Source organism: Balaenoptera physalus (assembly GCF_965194825.1).
Source record: "Balaenoptera physalus genome assembly, chromosome: 10".
In the NCBI taxonomy this organism is placed as follows: Eukaryota; Metazoa; Chordata; class Mammalia; order Artiodactyla; family Balaenopteridae; genus Balaenoptera; species Balaenoptera physalus.
This window is the reverse complement of record NC_138889.1, coordinates 86,159,804-86,183,700: the sequence shown is the minus strand read 5'-3', so window position 1 is coordinate 86,183,700 and position 23,897 is coordinate 86,159,804. Positions and strand designations below refer to the sequence as shown.

Here is a 23,897-nt window from a genome sequence, read left to right as displayed (position 1 = left end):
GAGTTGTTAATGGGGGTTGTATTGATTTGTGATTTTTAGTCAATAGAAATTGACTGGGAAATATATTTTGGATTTTATTTAATAAGAAATTTCCCAGGGCCCTTTTCTTAGTGAGGGTTCCTCAGGGTTTGTGTCTCAGGCTACAGCAACTTTTCCAGCCTTCTTTTTTTCTCTTAAAGCCACAGGGATTTATCTGCGTTCTCTCCACCCACACAATTTACCACAATAGGTGTAATTTCAGTTCCTCTTCTTCTCTTTCTGTTCCTTAACAAAGTTATTTTGAGTAAAGAGTTAGTACTTAGAGCAATTACTTTCCTCCCATTTTGGAAGAAGTTGTTGGACAAAATTAGAACATGGTACCGAACTTGACATATTGACTACTTTGAACCTTAGGTTGTCTTGTTAGGTTTGTGTGCTTTCCAAATATAAGAGAATCAGTGCATTATATTATCACAGCTTTAAAAGAGGGCTTCACATTGTCTTGCTTTTATTAATGATGATTTTATGAAATATAGAATAAAATCACTGCAAGAAATAAAGAAATAATGTGACATGATATGAGTTGTGAAAACTGGAAAAAGAAATAGAATTTTAGAATACCAGGGAAAACATTAATGAGCATATAGTCTGAAAAAAAGAATATATAATTGAATAAAAAGATATGAAGATATAAATGTATGTACTTCTTTAGAAGTAGCCAAGGAAGTAGAGAATCAGAAGTAGCCAAATTTGGGGAAAGACACAGAGATAGGTAGCTACTGGCAGGTAACAAGTGAAAAGGAAAGATAACATTTGATTATTAATAACGTATACTGACTTTGCTTAAGTGCTTTATGTGCATTATTTTCCAATAACCTGTGAGAAACTGGGTCCACTTGCCTGCATGCAGTAAAGCCAATCTACTGACACCAGGTTGTGGTGAAGGAAAATGCAGTATTTATTGCAGGGCACCAAGCAAGGAGTCCAGGGCAGCTAGTGCTCAAAACACCCAATGGGTTTCAGGAAAACATTTTTAAAGGCCAGGTAAGGGAGGAGAGTTGCAGGGTATGTGATCAGCTTGTGCACAGTTCTCTGATTGGTTGATGGTGAGGTAACAGGGCTGTGTCATATTATCAATCCTCAGGCTTCAGTAGGTCTGGGAGCTACATGCTCATGGTCATCAGGAAGTTAATTTCTTCCATTTGGTGGGGGTTTTAGCATCTGCAAAACAAAAAACAACTCAGGAAATGTGCATCAGATACTATTATCTAGGTACTTCAGAGAAGAAATGAAGCAAGAGGATGTGGGGTGAGGGGTCTGTCACAGGAAGGCCCCATAGTGTCCTGCTCCTTTTACAGTATGTAAAACAGAGGTATTAATCTCTGTATTACTGATAAGGAAATTTAGGCACAGAGAGATTAAGTTACTTGGCTAAGGCCTTCCAGCTAGTAATTTAAGGCAGGCCTATCTGCACCTTAAGTGTTATTCTTCGCCTCTGTATTGTTCTGCCTGACCATTCATGTTCTTGTCTTAATGATTATTCCAGATCTTTAGCCTTTCAAATGGGGCCTATTATTTTGACTGGATATCTTAGAAAGGAATCTTTAAATAAGGTGGAACAGTTTAGAAAGGGAATGATAAAATATAAATCAATATATGCAGCTTTCAGTGATGACTAAAGAGGTAGAAAATATTAAGGGAGACTGTGAACCCCTGATTTCTTAGTGAATTCAGTAGTCTAGATTTACTGATTTAGAGGCTTGCACTTGATTGGATTTGAGATTTTTAAAATCCTCTTTCTAATAATATGAATATAAGTTGTCATGATTAACCAAGGTATTTCACACCTTGAATGGTGGTTCAGTTCAGCTTTGTATAGACTAAATTTGGTGCCAGGTAATAGCTGTCATTTGTTGAATGCTTACCATATGCCAACTGCTATTCTAAGTACTTACTTATTCTTGTAATGATGTGATAGATCGATTTACTTATTGTCATGATAACCTGATGGTGGAATGCTCTTATAATCCATAAAGATGTGGCCACTGAGGCTCAGAGTGGTTTCAAGATGTGTCCAGTCATACAGCTAGTTAGTAGGGGAGATGGGATTTGAACCCATATCCACTTGCATCTATAGACAATGCTCTTAACCACTGTTTTAGTCCTCGTTCCTAGTAGTTTTTATTGTATTAATTTCATAACAGAATGTCATCATATTGAGTAGCCATATTAAGTCATTACTAAAATTTTATGTGTATTACATCATAAAAGATTTGATTAAGCTATTGCCATTTTGATTGGTGTATTATTTTGAATTATATCCTTAAAAAAACCCTACAACAATCACCACAAACCAGGTCATCTACAGAATCATTTCATTTAATATATTGCAAACACTTGTAGAAAGCATCTAATTGTTTATCTTTTTTTTTGTTTTTAATGTGGAGAAATTCTTTTTTCCATTGAAGAGAAAGGAAAATCTTTTAATGTGTTAGGTCTTTCATGTAGGATTCTTAGCACATGACAAGTTATAGTTTTTGTTTGCGTAAAATGTTTTTGCTTCCTCTATCAGTGAGATGAAGAAATGTGGTTCTCTTCTTACTTGGATAAAGTGAGTTGTGTGTACATTTAAATCTAAGTTTGGTCCGAAAAAAAATAAATGCCATATTCTGGCATCTTTAAGTGCCTGGAATGTGTTTGTTTACATTAGTTTATCCGATGGAGCGCTTTACCCTTATTTAAATTGAATAGGGGGTGGGGAAGGACTGGGACAGCCGACAAAGCACAATGACCCAGCTTGTCACCCAGTGACCTGTGAGAAGGAAATAATGAACTGTGAGTAGCTGTCATCTTAACTGTTTCTGACAGTTTGCCTTTGGGCACATCTGTGTTAGTTGCATTGGAAAGGCCTTTGTTCTTTTCCCACTAGTGACTTTGTGGAGCGCTGAGGGGTTTGCTAGCTACTGTACTCCTAACCAGCCCCTTCCTTCCCAGGGAAGCAAGCAGCTGCCACGGATCATATTGACATTTCTCGTCATGACTCAACTTGGCATGTACTTCACTCTTTCCAAAGAGAACATGTATTTAAAAGTTCTTTGATTTTTTTCATTAAAAATGTACTTTAATGTCTCATGAGTTTTGATACTAATAAAAAAGCAAGTAATAAAATATGTTTAGTAGTTTTGTAGCTTTATATAGAAAAAGGTAAAGAAGAACAGATAATTAACCAGATGGGCAGGTCACCTGAAGGAAATATATCAAAACATTAACAGTTGTTATTGAGTTTAAAATTTTTATTTATTGTTTATTTTTAAAATTTTAATAATTGAATATTATGTTTGCAATAGGACAAAAATCAACATATGTTATGAAAAACATTTTTAATGTAGATGCTTTATAGGAGTACTTAGACTAAAATCGGTAAGAATATGCCATAATTGGTGCACATATTCCACTGCTACTTTTAAGATGTTTCAAATAATTTAAACTTTAAAATATTGTAATATTTACATTTTAAAGTTAATCTAGTGCATAAAATTATTATAATCATTAGGAAAAGTAATTTGATAAGAAACAGGTGTTTCTGTCCCAGGGTTTCCTAAAGTATCACTACTATCTCAATCATAACGAAAGCAGAACATTCTGAATAATGTTTATTATACCCTAAGAGAATTGTTTAAATTAAAATCAAAGCTTCATCTATAAAATGTAATTCCTGAATCAGTTTTAAAGCCTATCTACATTTTTACAACTGCTATAAAATCCATCCTTCTACTATAATTAAGTCTGGCTGCAATCGGCATGGAATAAACCCTGAGCATTTGGTACTCACTTTATTATATTTACCCTTCCAATAGAATATAAATCCATACTATACTGCATTGGTCAGCTTTTTTAAGGCTTTTTTTTCCCTTGATAGAATAGAAGAAATAAAGCTTGAAAGAAGTGACATGCTTTTTACCGCATTCAGGGTTTTTCCCTCTTAGTAACAGGTTTGAGATGTGCTAGCTAACAGAACTAGTCTTCTGCTTTTCAGAGAAAGGTAAATTAATAGTAATGAGAAATTCTTTAAGCAGACAAATAATGATCATGTCTATATAATTATAATTTGTAAAAATAATTAAAAATTGAAAGTCATATTCTGATTTTCTTGAGTAGTCAATAGCATACAATTTATTACTCTATTAAATCATTTGTGTAGTTTTGCATATAGTTGATGGTAATCTGTAACCATCTTATTTGATTAGAACATTCTTCTAATGTTGTTTATCACATATCAACACAATTTTTGTAGAGACAGTGAATGCGCGAATCGCTTTTGATAATAGCAAACTCTGTCTTCTTAAGGAAAGGGGACTGTTTAAATTGCCACACTCAAATTCTTATTTCTAGAACTCTTACCAATAAAGGCAAATGTAAATATAGTAATTGCCTTTGATATTCACTAAATCCAGCTAAGCTTCCCAGGAATAAAAATCTCATATTAGGTTACATTACTGTTCCTCACTGTTGAAATGCTCAGCTTTAAGCATTAGCCTTTAGCTCTTTTATACTATATATAAGAGTATGGTGTTGCATTTAAGAACATGAAATTATTGTGTGTTCCAGAGATGCAGAGGTATGCTTATAATACTTTTTTTTTAATTAGAAAAGTTAATAGCCTGATTTTGGCTGATATTGTTACCTGTTTGCATTTTGGTATATGTAAAAATTAATTCCCACATGTTCTCTGTGAATTAAAGTGAACAAATAATCTAATTGCACCTGCTTTTTTTGAAACAAAGTCAAAATCAAGCATTCCAAAGGATTAGGTTTATATCCATAAATGTGTATTAATTCAGAAATTATCAAAGGCTTTCAAATAAGCATTTTATGATTAATTTTTGTTCTCACTGCCGTGAGGTACCCAAACCTTCAATTATGCTGCTTAATTTCCATTTAAAAAAATGTTCTACTTATCTTCCTGTTTTATTCAATATTGCCTATAAAGCTATTCAAGGTATGAATAGGAAACTCTGCTCCTACATTCTTCAAACTCATAGCCCCCAAACTAGAATGTCTGTCTAGTATTATCATAGTGAAACTAGTAGGTAACAAAGTTCTAAATTTGAGTAATGTGGATGGTCAAGGAGGAGACGGGTGGTGGAGGTATTATTAGCTTACAGTATATGGAATTGGATGAGAACAGAGTTCAAGCAGTCAAAGTAACCCATAGGTTAGCTTCCTAACTTGTCTGTCTCCTTCTACCCTTGTCCCCCTACAATCCATTCTCCACGCAATGGCCAGAGGGACACCTTCATATTAATAAGTCATATCATGGAAGTCCTCAGCTCCAAATAGGCCAATGGCTTTTTATTTCCTTTAGAGGAGAGCAAAGTCTTTACTATATGCTACATGGTCCTACTTCACAAGGCCCATGGCATCTCCCTGAACACCATTCTCCCCTCCCTTCCTCTGCTCCAGCCAGCCTGGCTTCTTTCAGACTTGCCAAGCATGCTTACACTCTTGTCACTCTCTTTCCCTGCTTTATTTTTCTTCAAGGCATTTTTACTGCCTGCCCTATACATATTTATTTACTGTCTGAGTTGTCCCATTAGAATGTAAACTCCATTTCAGCAGGAACTTTTTTTTATTCACATCTGTACCTCCAGAGCCAGAACATATCTGGTACATAGTAGATAATCAATAAAAGGCTGTTGAATGGATGACTGAATGAATGCATGAATGAAGTAGTGTGATTAATGGAAATAAGAAAAGAGAGAGGGAGCTAGTCTGAGCATTCATATATACATTTTAAGACCCTCACTGTCTGCTGGATGACCATAGCCCTAGGACCTACACATGTGTCAGTCCAAAACTGAGCCTATTACAATGGTTTTTCTAACTGATTTCTACATCACTCTTTTCTTTCATCCTTTATTAATGTACAGATACTTATTGAGCATTTTCTATATTCCAAGCACTATCCTAGGCACGGGGCATACAATACTGAAAATACAGGTACACTTTCTCACCTCACAGAACTTCCCCTACAGAGTCTAACAGAGAAGAGAGATATTAAACAAATGACTACAATAAAGGGACGGTGATGAGTATATTATAGGGAGAAAGTAGTTCAGCCTGAACACTCCTCCCTGGTGATATGCTTTTGAAGTATGACTGAACATCTCACTCACAGACTCACAATTCTTCAGCCTTTACCAGTTCCCTACTAAGTTAAGCTCCCTACAGAGCATCAACTGTCAGATGCACCGCACTGTTTTCTTGTCACAGAACCTCCCTTGTATTTATCCAGGCCCAGGATGACTGTATTTGCCTCATGCTGGTTTGCTTGACCAAGATGCCCTTATCTCATTTTTCCTACCTAAAATCCTACCCTCTGCAAGGCCTATTTTCACTGATGGTTTTCAGCCTTTCTTCTTTTCTGATATATACTTTTAAGGATATAAATTTACCTCTAAGCATGGCTTTAGCTTCATTCCACCAATTTTAATGTTATATTTTTGTTATCTTTTCCATTTTGTTATAATTTTTGATCCATGAATTTTGGAAGTATATTTCTTAATGTCCAAATATATGAAACATTTCTGGTTGGTATGTGTATTATTGACTTCTAGATTAATTTCACTGTGGTTGAAGAACATTTTTGGTATGATTTCAGCTTTGACATTTGTTGAGATTTGCTTTATGGACTACCCAATATTTGGACAGTTTTTTTAAGTGATCCATATGTATTTACAAAGAATATGTATTCTGCAATTTGGGGGCACAGTGTTCTATCTATTAGGTCAAGTTTGATAAATGCGTTTTCAATTCTTGGATGTACTTACTGATATTTTAGAGAAATATGGTTAAAGTCTCCTACTATAATTGTGGATTTGTCTATTTCTCTTTCTATTAGTTTTATGAATTTTTACTTTCTATAATTTGAGGCTATTTATTAAGTGCATGGAATTTTAGAATTGTTATATCTTTTTGATGAGTTAAACCTTATGTTATTATGGAATGTTCCTCTTTATCCCTCGTAATTCCTTCTTTTTCTTAACTTAAAGTTTATTTTGGTTTTGTCTCAAATTAAATATAATGACCCCAGTTTTTTGGTCAGTGTTTGCTTGATATATTATTGTATGCTTTAATTTTCAGATTTTATCTTTATATTGAAAGCATATTGGTTTTTTATTGCAGTATAACAATCTGTGTCTTTTAATTGAAGTATTTAGTGCATTTACCTATAACATAACTACTGATATTTTGGGATTTAAATCTAACATATTACTATTTGATTTCTATGTGTTCCATCTATTCTATATTCTGTTTTCTCTTTTATTTTTGCCTTTTCTTGGATTTATTGAGTTCTTTCCTTATTTTATTCCCTTCCTCCCAATTATCTTGGTAGTTATACTTTCTTTACTATTCTTTTACTGGTTGTTCTAGAGATTATACATGTTTTCTTGACTTATCAACATCTAATATAAATTAGTGTTTTTACCACTTCTCAGACAATACAAAGACCTTAGAACTCTTTCTAAACTCCATTTATATATTTTCTGACCGGATACTGGTGTATGTTTTAATTCTATATGTGTTTCAAACTCTATAAAAAACCATAATTATTATTTTCTTAATCAATATTTATTTAGACTTAGCCACATTTTACTCTTCCTTTTCATCTTTATTTCTTTCTGTATCTCTGGACTTCCATCAGGAATCATTTTCCTTCTCTTTAAAGAACATCCTTTAATATCTCCTTAGGTGTGGGTCTGCTGGTTATAAATTCTTTCCATTTTTATTTGTCTTAAAATATCTATCTGTCACTTCCATATTTTCATATTGGTATTTTTACTGGGTGTGAAATTCTAGGTTGTCAACTTTTTTTTTCACAACACATTGAAGATATCATTCTATTGTCTTTGGCTTCCTTTTTTTTTTTTTTTTTTTCCAATTGAGAAGTCATATATCAATCTCATTGCTCCTTTGAAGGCAATACGTTGTCTTCCTCTGGCTGACTTTAAGGTTTTATCTTTGTATATTTGGTTTTTGCTATGATTTTCCTTAGTAGTTTTTTGGTGTTATTCTTATTTTGTGTTTATAATACTTGGGAATTTTAGGACTCGAATCAGTGGCTTACTGTGTTTTATCAATTGGAAAATTCTCTGCAGTTATTTCTTCAAATATTGTTTCAGCTGCATTTTTTCTGTCTCTTCTCTGAAGGAATACTAATGACATGTATATTAGAACTTTTTAAAAAACTGTAAATCCTATGTCTCTTATGCTTCATTTTGTATTTTTCACTTTTTGTCTCCTTGTGCTTTAGTGTAGATATTTTCTTTTGACCTGTCTCTTGGTTTATTAATTCTCTCGTCAACTTTTTCTAATCTGTTGCTAAATCCATACATTGAGTTCTTAATGTCTGTTATTGTACTTTTTTAAGTTATAAATTTTCCATTTGGTTTTTATGGCTAAAATATTACCATAATTTACTCAATCATTCCGCTGTTATTGAACAGTTAGGCAGTTTCCAATATTTCAAGTTTATCAATTGCACTGTAACAGACACCTTTGATTCTTGTCCAGAATGTATTTATTCAACCTTTGAACATTCATTTAAGCACCTTTTTTTCTGCCCCCAAACTTGTTAGACACTAAGAATATAAAAATATATACAAACAGTCCATGATTTTCATGACGTATCATGAAGCATTTCCCTGCCAAGTCACTAGTGAAAATCTGACTATGGTTGTGGAAATTTTATTGATCATGAGGTTTATTGTTACTATTTTTATTTTCTATTTTATAAAGTTTATAATTTAGCTGATCAAATAAGGGGCCTGAATTTGTACTTTCTAACAGCATTTTATTTTCTTTCTGCAAACACAAGCCATCCTTAGTTTTCATGTTTCAAAATTGGACTACAGAGTTAGCTAAACTATGACATATGCTATCTTACAACTTTTTTTGTTTTTTAAAACATAAATTAAAAAAAAAAAGTTTAACCCAATTCCTGGCTCACAGTAAATACTCAGTAAATGGTAGCTTTTATGTTGATAATAATGTGCTATTATTAGTATTGATATTAATATTAAGTGTAAAATATCACAAGGATGCAAAGCAATTCCTGCCTTTAAAAATTCTGAAATCTTACTGGGGAGAAGCTCTGCAATGCTATATTTTTAATGTTGTTCAAAAAGTAGTTTTTGAATTCTCATTGGATGTAGAGAATTATACTATATAGTATTTGAATAAGTCTTTTAAAAAATATCCCTCAGACCTGAAGGAGTATGCATATTTTAAATATGTATATTCACAATGGAATAAATTAGTGGTGATAAACTATAGTCATGCTATAAAAATGTGTTTTTAGCCTTTGTGGACAAAAGGAATTGGGTATATCAAATTTCCTATATCACCAAGTAGGAGGAAATAAGTGAGTATGATGGCCTACTGTCAAGAAAATTGAAATGTGGTTGGAGAGACAAGGCAAAAAGATTAAAACTTTATGACTCTTATTGTTTTTTATTACTCATGTTTATCATTAAACTTTTGGAAAAAAACAAATAGAAAATAGGAAACTGAAAAATACGTAATTAGGAAACTAAAAAATACATTTTTTAATGTCTTTCTTTTGTTTATATTTTGTTGTTATTGTTATAGTTACATTTACAAAAATGAGGATATGCTAATTTTTTGTGTTTGACGATGACAATACAATAACAGACTTTAATATGTTCTGTAAACATCTTTCCACAATTAAATGTATGCCTATATTATCATTCTTTAGTGAGATCTAAATTTGTGTAACCAGTGCCAGATTATAGGACTTTAAGATGTTTCCAGGTTTTTGCCCTTATAAACAAAATGACAGTAAACAACAGATAGAAACTTGGAACATAATGTAGTTGTTCATAATAAGAATCTCAACTAGCACCTCACACCAGTCAGAATGGCCATCATCAAAAAATCTATAAACAATAAATGCTGGAGAGGGTGTGGAGAAAAGGGAACCCTCTTGCACTGTTGATGGGAATGTAAATTGATACAGCCACTATGGAGAACAGTATGGAGATTCCTTAAAAAACTAAAAATAGGACTACCATATGACCCAGCAATCCCACTACTGGGCATATACCCTGAGAAAACCATAATTCAAAAGGAGTCATGTACCACAATGTTCATTGTAGCACTATTTACAATAGCCAGGACATGGAAGCAACCTAAGTGTCCATCGACAGATGAATGGATAAAGAAGATGTGGCACATACATACAATGGAATATTACTCAGCCACAAAAGAAAAGAAACAAAATTGAGTTATTTGTAGTGAGGTGGATGGACCTAGAATCTGTCATACAGAGTGAAGTAAGTCAGAAAGAGAAAAACAAATGCCGTATGCTAACACATATATATGGAATCTAAAAAAAAAAAAAAGGTTCTGAAGAACCTAGGGGCAGGACAGGAATAAAGACGCAGATGTAGAGAGTGGACTTGAGGACACGGGGAGAGGGAAGGGTAAGCTGGGATAAAGTGAGAGAGTGGCATGGACATATATACACTACCAAATGTAAAATAGATAACTAGTGGGAAGCAGCCGCATAGTACAGTGAGATGAGCTCGGTGCTTTGTGACCACCTAGAGGGGTGGGCTAGGGAAGGTGGGAGGGGAATGAAAGAGGGAGGGGATAAGTATATGTAGAGCTGATTCACCTTGTTATACAGCAGACACTAATACAACAATATAAAGCAATTATACTCCAATAAAGATGTTAAAAAATAATAATAAAATAAAAAAAGAATCTCAAATAGAATTTTCCCACAGCTGTACATGAGAAGTGCCACCTCACAAATGTCATGAGTTGAAGAAAGAGCATAGGGCCGGGTGTTTGGCAGAATTATGGAAAGGAGTCCTGACTAGGAGGATAGTTGGGGTTTGTTTCGTTTGAAATTAAAGGCAAGGGACTTCATGAGGGGAAACAGTACGATTCCTTTTTACTTATGAAGTGATGGCTCCCGTAATAACGATGTGTTGAGCTTTGCTCAACAACGCAAAGCTTTTTCTTGAGAAAATTTCCATCCAGGTCTGTTGACTTGAGAGTGGGTCTTTTTATATGTAGCCCATTTTATTAGAAACCTAGGATGGTTCTAATTCCTATTTAAGTGAGCTCAAATATCTATCAGAAAGCTTTCATCATGAGGTGGTTCACAATTTTCCAGCAGGTATAAGTTCTCCCAGAGTAACCAGAAATTATTTTTCTCTTCTTGTACCCTTATTTTCACAGATATCAACATTTTTCTTTCTTAGTGAGGCCGGTGAATTCTTTAAGGTTAATAGGAATCTTAATTTGGAAAGTTTTTAGTGTTTTCCTTTTAAGTGAATCTGGCTCTGCATAATTGAACTCATGTCCTTGCCACTGTGAAAACTTGACAGTTGAAAACTTTTCCAGTGCTCAGAGATAAGTTGGGAAAAGTGTTTATTTGATGCACATCATATGTGGCTACCAAGATGCACTTATTCCCTGAATATGACTGAGACCATCAGGTAGTGAGTGCTTCATACTGAAACATAAAAAAGATCTTTTCTTATGAATGGTTAAACATGGAATGCTACTCAGCAATAAAAGGAAATGAACTATTGATGCAAACAGCAATTTGGATGAACCTCAAGAAAATTATGTAGAGTGAAAAGAGCCGATCTCAAAAGGATACACAATTTGTGATTCCATTTATGTAACATTCATGAAATAACATAATTATAGAGATACGGAACACATTTGCAGTTGCCAGCAGTTAAGGATGAGGGAGGGCATAGGTGTGGATATAAAGGGAGTCTTGTAGTGATTGTACAGTTGACCATCTTGACTGTGATGTTGGTTACACAAGGCTACAAATGTGATAAAATTACCTATAGCTACAGACATACACATACACGCACACACACACATATGCATAACTGGTGACATCTGAATAGTAGCTGTGGATAGTAGCAATGTCAATTGCTTGGTTTTGATGCTGTAACATAGTTGTAAAAGATATTATTATTGAGAGAAACTAGAGGAAGAGTTTACAGTACTTCTCTGTACATTTCTTTGCAACTTCCTGTGAATCTATAATTACTTCAAAATGAAATGTTTAAAAAAGAAAACAAACCTTTCCCAAGTGGAAATATCCAGGGCTAGGAAGAACAGAGACTACATGTAGGTGGAGAGCTCTTCAGAAAGAAAATTACTTGCCTGTGCTCCTGATCTAGGCTAGCTCAATACTTGTAAGAAGAAAGATTGTTTTGTTTGTTTGCTTTTTAAATAAGAGTAGTTATCTGAAGCCTCTGAAAGAAATGTACCATTAGAACTAGCCACCAAGTGTTTCTGTAAATTTATGGTAGTTCATATTAACATTTTTAAAAAGCAAGCTACGGACAAAAAAAAAAAACAAGCTTCAAAGTCGCTACAAAATGAGTTCTTGGTTCTAACAGCAGATGGAGGTGTTTAGCATATTTCTAATGGAGAATTCTGAGCTAAGCTATTTAGAGACTTACATTGGAAGTCCATTTCCCCGTAAGAGTAATAAAATAGGGTCAAATTCAATAAAATTGTGGGAGATGGGAAGACTTTGCCTTATATCATTCATAAGAAGTGGATCAGACAAGCAGAAACTTCTCTGACTAGGAAGAGTGAAAACTAAATTCCTAAATTCTTTTACCTATTTTACTCATAGGAAATACATGTAGAAAAATGTGTGTGTGTGTTAGTGAGACATAAGTCTCATATTATTATAATTACAAGTCTTGTAAAATACTTATGTAATTTCCTGGGATGCCATATTTCATTAATCCAGGGTTAAAAAATATATATCTATCTAACATCTCTCTCACTATATAATTAAAGTCCAAATTATCGGGTAATCATTGTCTTAAAACATCAGCATCACATGCTACTGTAGTAATAACTGCCTGTGTTAGTTATCTATCGCTGGGGAACAAAATATCACAAACTAAACATCTTAAGACATCATCCATTTATCATCTTGCAGTTTTCTAGGTCAGAAGTCCAAGTGGACTTGCTGGGTTCTCTGCTTAGGGCTTCATAAGGCCAATGACTCTTATCTGAAGGCACTGGGGAAGAATCTGCTCTCAAACCACCCCAGGTTGTTGGTCAAATTCAATTATTTGGGGTTGCAAGACTGGGTTCCCCTTTCCTTGCTGGCTGTCATCCAAGGGGCCACTCTCAGCTCCTAGATAGTGCCAAATTCCTCATGCACCCATTCCATATGCAAAGTTAGCAATGGCGTGTGAAATTCTCTTTGTGACCTGACTTTTCCTTCTGTCACCAGCTGGAGAAAAGTCTGCTTTTAAAGAGGCTCCTGTGAATAGATGATGCTCACCCAGCTAATCTCCCGACCTCAAAGTCAGCTGTGCTGTATTATGTAGCATAATCAAGGGAGTGATATCTCAGCTAATCTCCCGACCTCAAAGTCAGCTGTGCTGTATTATGTAGCATAATCAAGGGAGTGATATCTCATATTCACAGGTTCCAGGGATTAGGGCAGGACATCTTTGGGGACTATGTTTAGAATTCTGCCAACTACACTGCTGCTTCCAGGTGAAGAACTAGTTTAGATCATTCTTTCATTTATCTTCTATCTGTAGGATTCCTGTCATGGTCAACACTAGCATAGAAAGGAAAAAACAGAAGAGAGCATTTATGGAGTGTTCAAAATTTTTTTAAAATTACGTACCTAACAGTCTTAACAGTTTAGTCCAAACAGCCACAACTCTTAATATCGCACACAGTACTTAGAGTAGGGCTTGGGTTATGATGGAAGGGAGGAAAAAGTGCAAAATTTGCATGTCATGTAATGATAACTGTAATGGGGCTTTCCATTTTACTGACCATCAAGAGTTTGAGAACTCAACAATATAACTAATGCCTGTTTACATTGATTTGGACTCTCAGTTACAGATGATAAAATTCCCAGTGAAAACTGATTTAAGCATGAAATCTGAGAAAAGCCCAGGGGAAATGTTAGCTTAGGTGCTCCACTGACACGATTAGACTCCATTTTTCTCAGTTCTGCCTTCCAGATTTATGAGGAAGAAACTTCTGTCAGCAGCTTCTGCCCGTCAGTGATCTCAGGTTTCAGGGCCACAGAATCTCCCAGAAGTACCAGCAAAAGTCTTCAAATTATAAACAAAACCTCTGTAATGTCAGGTTCCATTCCAGACTGGATCACTGAGATGTGCTGATTGGCTTAGACCCAGGTCACATGTTCCAACCCTGGCATTGGTGGTGGAGTCAGCTTCACTGGAACCACGTCCACCTGAGACTAAGGGAGAGCTGGTTCCAAGAAGGAGAGCAGAGGTGGGTTGCCAGAGGGCGGTGAAGGATGCTGCATGGCTCAAGCAGGAATGTCCATAGCAGTGTCTTTCCCATTCAGAAAATATTTTTATAGATCTGTTTGTTACTGAACTCAGGTTCAGCTGCTCGCCGCTTGAAAGCCAATACTGGAGAGACAAGTGTTAGTTGGAAAAGGAAAGTTTGCTTTATTCAGGAGGCTGGCAACCTGGGAAGAAGACAGACTCATGTCGCAGAACCAACTCTGAAGATTCTGCTAGGCCATGAAAGTTTTTAAAGGGAAAAGGGGGAAGTAGTCTCAATTGATCCTTGAGGTAGGGGGTCAGATTCTTTGCCATCTCCTATTGCACGCAAGCTTGTTCACTCCTTGTGATCTTTCTTTAGATGCTGTCTTGTTCACACAGTCTGCTCTCGAGATTACTGAAGGGGAAGCTGGGAAAAAGATGTAGTCATCTGTTAATTACTTCTTTTTTATGTTCTTTTTTTTTTAATCGAAGTATAGTTAATTTACAATGTCGAGTTAGTTTTAAGTGTACAGCAAAGTGATTTAGTTATACATACATATGTATATATTCTCTTTCAGATTCTCTTCCATTATAGGTTATTACAAGATATTGAGTATTGTTCCCTGTGCTCTAAAGTAGGTCCTTGTTGTTTACCTGTTTTATATATAGTAATGTGTATATGTTAATTCCAAACTCCTAATTTATCCCTCTTCTCCCCCCATCCCCTTTGGTAACCATAAGTTTGTTTTCTATGTCTGTGAGTCTATTTCTCTTTTGTAAATAAGTTAATTTGTATCTTTTTTTTTTTTAATTCCACATAGTGGTATCATATGATATTTGTCTTTCTCTGACTTACTTCACTTAATATGATAACCTCTAGGTCTATGCATGTTGCCGCAAATGGCATTATTCCATTTTTTTGTGGCTGCGTAATATTCCGTTTACGTCTTCTTTATCCATTCATCTGTCAATGGATATTTAGGTTGCTTTCATGTCATGGCTATTGTAAATAGTGCTGCATTGGGGTACATGTATCTTTTTGAGTTATAGTTTTGTCTGGATATATGCCCAAGAGTGGGATTGCCGTATCATATGGTAACTCTATTTTTAATTTTTTAAGAAACCTCCATACTGTTCTCCATAGTGGCTCTACCAATTTACATTCCCACCAACAGTATAGGAGGGTTCCTTTTTCTCCACACCCTCTCCAGCATTTATTATTTGTAGACTTTTTAATGATGACCTTTCTGACTGGTGTGAGGTGATACTTCATTTTGGTTTGCATTTCTCTAGTAATTAACAGTGTTGAGCATGTCTTTTCATGTGCCTTTTGGCCATTAATTACTTAGTCTTAATTTCTACTTTAATCTAAGAAAAGAGTCAACATGTTAGGTGAGGCATTGTGTGGTCAAAAGATTTGAAAGGTGTGCTTGGGCCAGAGGTTAGTTAAAATATAGCTTTGCTAAAGTGACAAAATAAAAGGCCTCCTACAGAGAACTGCTTCCTGCAAACAGCTGCTTACAAATCCCCACTGTCATACATCATTCCATTTTTATGGGATCATGGGTGAAGGTCTGTCTTCTATAACTTCTTTATGCTGACATAGGGCACTGTATTCTTAGAGTGGAAGATGTCAACATGGGTCTGTAGCATCTCTTTGTTGACGATTTTAGTTGCCCACTTATATATACGGACAGAACAAGGCACAATTATTTTCATGCCCAAAAAGATATCGATTATTATAAGCAATAGTGTTAATCCTATTCTCTTGAGGCCAGTTCTTGGAATTGTGCTAGCCATAGATTTACTACTACTCAAGATGGAGCAGCTTATGTCATGGCTACTGTCTGGTCATCATGCAGTTAGCTTTTTCCCTCTGGTGGCAGTTACAGTATCTGTAAAACAACTCAGGAATGTGCATCAAATACTGAAAGACTGTGGCTCTATTGACCTAATCATTAACTGCTTGAACCTGTTCTTTTATGACTCAGGTGAGGGCTGAGAGACTTCAGCTTTTCTACAAACAAGAGGCAGGAGACATGGAGGGACCTTTGTATTGTACTTGGGAGGGCCCCCAGGGTTCTGCTTGGTTTCATATTCAATACTTAAACATATAAGCTGCTTGAGGACAAGGACTGTCCCATCTTTTCACCCCTGTATACTCAGAGCCTGGAACATTGCTCTACACAGAAAGGACAAACTCAAGAAATACTGTTGAATGAATTAATGACTAAAACTAACAATATAAGCATAAGTTTCCCAAGCACTTTAAATGCAATATTGCTATATGATAATGCTTCTGAATGAGAAGTCTTAATTATTTCTCAGTCCTTAACTGTATTTTGAAATGAAATGCTTACAAATTTTCTCGATTAGCTATGCTTATTTGGCATTTATGACATGCATCAGAATGCATAGCTTCATTTAGGATCTTTAACATACTATAAATATCTTGAGCAAAGCATAATTGAGATCTTTTCTGCTATTCCCATGAATGCATACAATGCCTTGGTGTTTCACCCTATTAACCCCAGAGGAGCTGCAATTTCTTGATGCTATTGAGCTATCTTTTTTAGCTCACAGCTGTTTCCTGGTATAGTGTCTGACCTCTGGGATAAAACAGGGATTAGTATGCTTTCTCATTTGTCCCATGTTTTGTTTATTCATTTTTCTCCTGAAGTATGACTAACTGATAAAGCCAACTATGAGATTACCTTGTATTTTAGAACCGAGACCTTTCAGTTCTAGGCCTTAAAGGGCTAACCCCTTAATTACTGATGATTTCACAGATAATTGCAATTTATTGGTACAAACTCCTTTTTGTCTTTCAGTAGAATATATATGGACTTTTTATTGTTATCAGTTAAAATGAGGTTTGAAATTAGTAGCACATATAAATTCAGGAAATTTATGAGTTCCTTCTGTGTGCCAGTTCAGTGCTAGGCACTTTCCGTATGTTTTCTTAATTAATCTCATAAAAATTCTTTGAGGTCACAATTATTTCTCCCCTTTTTTTTTCCTATGAGAAAAATGATGCCCAGAGAATTTTCTTGATGTTCTAGGATCACGCAGTAACTGGCAGAGCTGTGATCTGAACCTTAGGCTTCAGAAGCTAAATCTATTCTTTCCACTATAGTAGTAATTCCCAGACCAGCAGCATCATCGTCTCTTGGGAACCTGCTAGAAATGAGTTCTCAGGTCCCACCCTACATCTGGGGTGGCAGTAGGGCAGCAATCTGTGTGTATCCTCCAGATAATACAAGCCAAAGTCTGAGAACCATTGCACAAACACAAAAATGTACACAATTTGGCCTAGCCAGGTGGATGACCGGGTGAGGTAAATGACTTTCATTTTAGGGAAATATGTAACATTTATCAAATTTTCAGTTGCAGTTTTTTCTCAAAACATAAGGCTCTATTGTGTCTATTTTTACAGTCCTTTTATTTTAATTTTAAAATCAAATTTAGTTTTGACTATTTTTTTGCATAACCATATCTCGTTCTTCAAGTAGCCAACATTATTTTCAATGTATTTCTGAAATTTATTATTGGTATGGCTTGATTTATCTTTATTTGATACCTGATAATATTACATTTTTCTCTTTATTAGTTTGTTATTAGTCTTCATGCTTTCGGGTTGGGTTTTTATGATCATAACCTTGTTTGAAATGCAACTAATTGTATTCCTTTTTGCCACCTCAGTAAACACAAGTAAGTACCTCACTTTGTTCTTTTTCCCCCAGGAATCATGGGACTAAATCGTCTTGTTTCATTAGTTTAACAAATATTTATAAAACAAGTACGATGAACCAGTCACTGTTTTAAGTGCTTATTATTAATACTAATTTGTTGGTTATTTCTTTTAAAAGAGCAAATAGTCAGCGTCTGTAAATAATCTATGGCATAATACCCATTATCTTTGTGACTGTTGTATCATTTCTTATAATTTCTGTATTTCGTGTGGTTTTATAGGGACCTTATTTAATTTTCAAAGGCTATTCTTCTAGAATTCTTGACTCATTTCCCACTGTCTCTTTAAAAGCAATACTAAAATTTATTAAGTGCTTACCATGTCTCAGGCCAGGACTCTATTTCACATTTAGTACCATATGAATTTAGGTATTAAGATTATCCCCACTTTAAAAATCAGGTGACTGAGAGACAGAGGGTGGAACAAGATCAAAGAACTACTAAGAGGGAGAGTCAGGATCTGAAACAGACTAACTTAGCATATCACCTTTTAAAACATCATACCTCCTGTTATATTTTAAAGCCCTGCTTAAATCATTCTTTTTCAGATCCCATTAAAACAAAATTTTGATACATTTTCCTTTGTCTGTTTTTCTTTTTCATTTCAAATCAGAAATTAAAAAAAAAATCCTCTAATGTGTAAAGTTCTATAGACTAAGCACTGTAGCCTATAACCTTAGAGTGCACATTGCTTGTCATAGAGTAAGGGTTTAATGAGTGATGAATAAATTAAAATAATAATTCTGGACACAACTTTTTATTTAGCATTTTATCATGTTTGTATTAATGACCACATAACTAAATATCCACAGTAAGCACTTACTATAATGTTGAGGATGTCAACATTTGACAGTAACATTTTCAAATTATGAAATTTGAAGTTAAGAAAAAATTGGCATTATGGCATATGAAAAATATTTCTTTTGTAAGTCTTACTTTTTTTCACTTTTAGCTTCTAACCTTGCTTTTCCTTCCTACATTCTTTCTTTCCTTCTTTCCATTCTTTCATTTTTTTCTGTAAAAAGAGAGACCTTTTTTTAGATATATCCAAAGGAAAGCACTTCCAACAATAGAATTATTCCCCAGGAGAGCTGCCCTGGGGTTAGGGCATAGGATTTGAGTCAAATTTACTGTTTGGGTCTTCAACCGTGCTCCATGCCTAGAGCACTATTAACCACAGAGACACATTGACACAAAAGGTGATGAGCCTGCCGAGAGGCCAGGAAGTGAAACAGGTCAAACAAAAAAATTTTGGGATACTTTCCTCTTGCAAAAATCTGTTGTGAAATTCAGAATTGACCTCTAGTGTATTTTACTTGTCAGTTGACCCAGAGAATCAGGGCTTCATCTTCATAACATTCACATCCCAAACAAATTATAATCCCAAACTCTCCTTGAGCCTTGTTCTATTTTTCAAGGATTTGGCAGGCACTACCAAACATGGAAGCATGCACAAAAAGTTGAAATTACACTAAGGAATCATATATATATATAATATATATACATATTTTTCAGTTGATTTTAAACATACAGTAATTAATCAAGAAAATAAGTATGGTGCTAAAAAAAAAAATGGAAAAAATTAACAGATACACACCAGATATCCAAATGCTTAATTCTGTGTGCATTTACATTCATTAACTAGATCAAATTTCTATTTCTGCTCTCTGTTGTTCTAACAAACATGAAATAAAAGACTAATGCTTGCTTGAATCATCTTTAAAACCATGATGAATGGTGGGAAAGGATTAGCATCTAGGAAGTTAAAATTAGAATTAAAGATAAAGGGAAGTAATATTCAGATGCAAGCCAATTCCATTCATTATGAAGATGTGGTAGTTCACTGAGGGAAAACAAACAAATAAATGTTAAGTTGATGATGAGCACATCTGGCAAGGTAAGTTCTGGGTCAACATAGGGATAAGAGACTTGAGGCTCTTGGAAACACCAAATTTTTGAAACCAAATTGGCTCCTGTTCCCTTTCAGCATACTCACACATGTGGACAGTTATACACCTATCAGGTAGTCTACCCATTTGCCTTAACACTGGTTCCACTCTGAGTAGAATCCAGCTCTGAACTCAGAGTGTTAAAACCTGAGGACTAATAGGAACTGGCTTAGAACTTAGGTTTTCAAACTTTGTTCCTTTGGAGCCTCTGGATTCAGGGACACTGGATGTGAGCCTGGAGGGGAGGCTAAGCAATCATTCCCACCCCTCTACTTTATCAAGAGCAGCTCCATTTTATATATTGAGCTCCTATAAAGGCAATGCAGTGTAATGCTTGAGAAGGTAGATGCTATGGTCAGGTGCTTCAGTCTAAATACTTGCTCAACAATTACTTCTTACATGACCTTGGACAAGTAACTTACCTCTATCTCTCAGTTTTTCAAATCTGTATAATGATCATAATAGTAGTACCTCACTCTTATGGTTAGACTACTGCCCGGAACATAATAGACACTCAGTAAATTGCTGTCTGAACAACGAGTTCTGCTAAAATGAAACAAACAAAAGAAAAAGTAAACCCTTGGAGCCATTATTTTAAGGTAGTTATAACAACTAAGGGTTAAGGAGTACAAGGGCCCCAGTCCTATTACCGTTATTTCTTTATTAAACTATTCTACACCATGCTCTTTAAAATCATATATATTGATTTTATTTTATAGTCCTTGTTTTACTAACAGTTCATAAAGCATGTACATTGTATTTGTGTATTAATAGTTTTGAATGGTTTAGGTCAGGGGACAGGTAGGGAAGACACTCCCATAATTTGCTTTTTATAGAATCTCTTACTGAGACATAGGTGGATCAAGGTTTGGCGATGGCTTTTTCAGGATGATAATGATGATACTATTGATAATAATCTCTGTAAGTAATGGTCAGAGGAACTAGGATTATATGGAATGAGAAAAGAGAGCAGTGATTTAATAGTGAACTTATATTTAAGGACATACACAGAATATGGTAAATAGCTTTTACCTTTCTCAAGTTCAGAATAAATACAGGAATAAACAAGCATTCAGTTGAAGCACGTTCAACAAATGTTTGTCACTTGCCAGCTACTCTGCTAGGTGTGAGGAGATAAAAGATCAGTCTTAAAGGAATATGCAGTCTGCCAAATGAAATATTCAGTTTTTGTAGAGTAGAGCAACTTCAAAATGATTACTTAAAATAGAGTTGATTAGTGTCAGAAAGTAAGGAAATGCCTTAAAAATAAAATGGAGCCGTGCTGAAAGGGCACAGGAGCCAATCTGAAAAAGCTCTCAGTGGCCAAAGCTGGAAAAATTTGAGCAAAAAATAAATAAATATAAGCCAAAGACTAAAATAAATATTCATGAGTTTATACTTCCACAAATACATACCCCAATAAATAACTGAATGGGGATGAGGGGGGAACAACTCTTCCTTATGAGAGAATTCCAGTAATAAATGTAAAAGGAATGAAGGAAATGGAAAATTGACTTTAGAACTGCCTAGCAATAACTGCGGCAGGCAAGGTCCATCAACAGAGGCTAAAATTAGTGGGTGAAAGTTTAAGGTAAGATAATATATTTCCAAATAAGTTTTAGGAGCATAAATATTTAAACAGTTATTACTTACAAGGGATAATATAGTAATTTACAGTGGAGAAACTTGGCAGACAGCATCTTAACCAAATGATCAAAATTAACATCACCAGTAATAAGACATATTAATGTCATGTACCTTCTGAAATGATCGGAGGAGACAGACAAACCTCCATGGTATTCTTCCCCTAAATCCTTTACCTCAGTCTAATCGTGAGAAAAACATCAGGCAAACCCAAATTGAGGGATATTTTACTGATTCGTTTTTTTCAAATGTTTCAAGGTCTTAAAAGAAAGACTAATCAACTATCGTAGATTAGAGGAGACTAGGAGATATGATAACTAAATGCAATGTGGTACTCTGGATTGGTTCCTAGAACAGAAAAGGGACATTAGTGGAAAACCTGATGAAATCCAAATGGAGCCTGTAGTTTAGCTAACAGTATTGCACCAATGTTAATTTCTTAGTTTTGATCATCATACAATGGTTATGTAAGATGTTAACATAAAGGGTAACTGGGTGAAGGATAAGGATATACAGGAACTCTCTGTACTATTTTCACAACTCCTCTCTAAGTCTAAAATTAGCTTAAAATAAAGAGTTAAAAAATAAAGCTGATTGTTTAAAAATTCTGAGATTTCTTAGATAGAGTTCTGAAACAAAGCAAAGGGAGAAACTAGAGAGCTACAAAAAAGTTCTAACCTTGCGATTTTGTAGTTTTTTGGATACTTTTTCAGACTCTTAAAATGTCCTTCAGAAATGTACTTTTTTATATCACTCTCTTCACTTAACAATTCATGTTGTTTTGAGTCAGTTAATGTGTCCAGTTGAGCCTTGAACGATGCAGGGGTTTGGAGTGCCAACCCCAGCACAGTTGAAAATCCTCAGGTAACTTTCAGTTGGCCCTCCCTATCCGGGGTTCCACATCCTCAAATTCAACCAACTGTGGATTGTGTAGTACTTGGTGTCTATTTATCGAAAAAAATCCATGTGTAAGTGGACCCGCACAGTTCAAACCCATCGTTGTTCAAGGGTCAACTGTATATAAAATGTGTATATGAAAGCTGAACAAGGAGACTTTTTTGTAGTACAGAATTAAGTAGTCATTAACAAAAACTCCTTTCAGAATATATTTCACAATGACAAGGTAACTTTCTACCTTCATTTAACGTATTAGTTAGGCTACAGATCTTTGAAACCTTCAAATGATAAAAGGCCATTCCCAACTGGAAGATAGAATTCCACAGAACTTGAATATGGAATAGATGTTAAATGACATGAACATGGAAACAAATTTTTTTTCTAAGAAATTATCTAGAATTTCCTTTTCACAAAGGTTTAAGTTCTACCTCTCTACATTTGAAAGAGACCTCTTTGGGCCAGCTTTGTAGCTGGGCAATTTTTGTGCCTGCAATTATCAGACAACATACAATCTTGTATATAAATCACTGCCGCTGCAATTAGCTCATTTACCACTTCTGCCCTGGAGACAGAGGAAGCAGCCCCTCCCTAAACAGCTGGGATGGAATTGCTGGAAGGGCTGTCTGTCCCTTTTGATAAACAGTCATGGCCTCCCACCTCTGCCAGGTGTGTCTTCTTTCATGAGGATTAGGGGAGGGGCAGGAATTGCTACCTTTTAAAATAGAAGACCCACTAAATTGTGAGAATTGATTACATTGGATCTAAAAAGAGGAAGATAATTGTCCTAAGTTACTTGCAAGCAGTTTGGGGTTTATTTTATCTTCCCATAAGCTCTTTAAACTCAGCTTTGCTAAACTAACTAAAATAAGAAAAAGAATACTGTCCCAACTTCAAACCAACTCTTCCTTCCATGCAAACAAAAAAAGTCACCTCTAATTATAGTAAAGGAATTATAAACAAATCTGTCCAATTCATTTGTTGTTTGTTTTCCTGTTGTTTGTATGGTTTGCCCCAAATATACCTTCAGTTTTTATTTTTGTTTATACTGTCTCATTATATTTTTCCCTACAGAATTTTTTACTCCTCTTTGAGGCATAATTGTATTATAACAGTCTGAAGTGCTAACTTGTTTCTTTTCTCTACTATAAAATATATTTCTTCCATAACGCTCTGACTTTTAAAAGGGAATTCATTAGAAAAACATTAAGGAATATGGTATATGAGACATGAGCTGGTAAATTAAAATTAAAATATACCATATCACATATATAAATGTTAATAGAAACCAATTGTTCACTTGTTATGACCTATACTTTGAAATGTGTAGTTTCTG

General features: G+C 34.9%; 1 protein-coding gene across 12 annotated transcripts in view; it reads left to right on the top strand.

The window, feature by feature from the left end:
* DCDC1 (doublecortin domain containing 1) overlaps nucleotides 1-23,897 on the top strand; it is a 471,016-nt gene that overhangs the window by 298,926 nt on the left and 148,193 nt on the right. The window contains exon 20 of one of the 12 annotated variants that reach the window (XM_082476597.1): nucleotides 2,974-9,228. The exons of the other annotated variants lie outside the window; for them this stretch is intronic. Coding sequence (XP_082332723.1) covers nucleotides 2,974-3,004 — 31 coding nt within the window. The 3' untranslated portion in view covers nucleotides 3,005-9,228. Of the gene's footprint in view, nucleotides 1-2,973; nucleotides 9,229-23,897 lie in introns of those variants that run through there. 12 annotated transcript variants of the gene reach the window in all.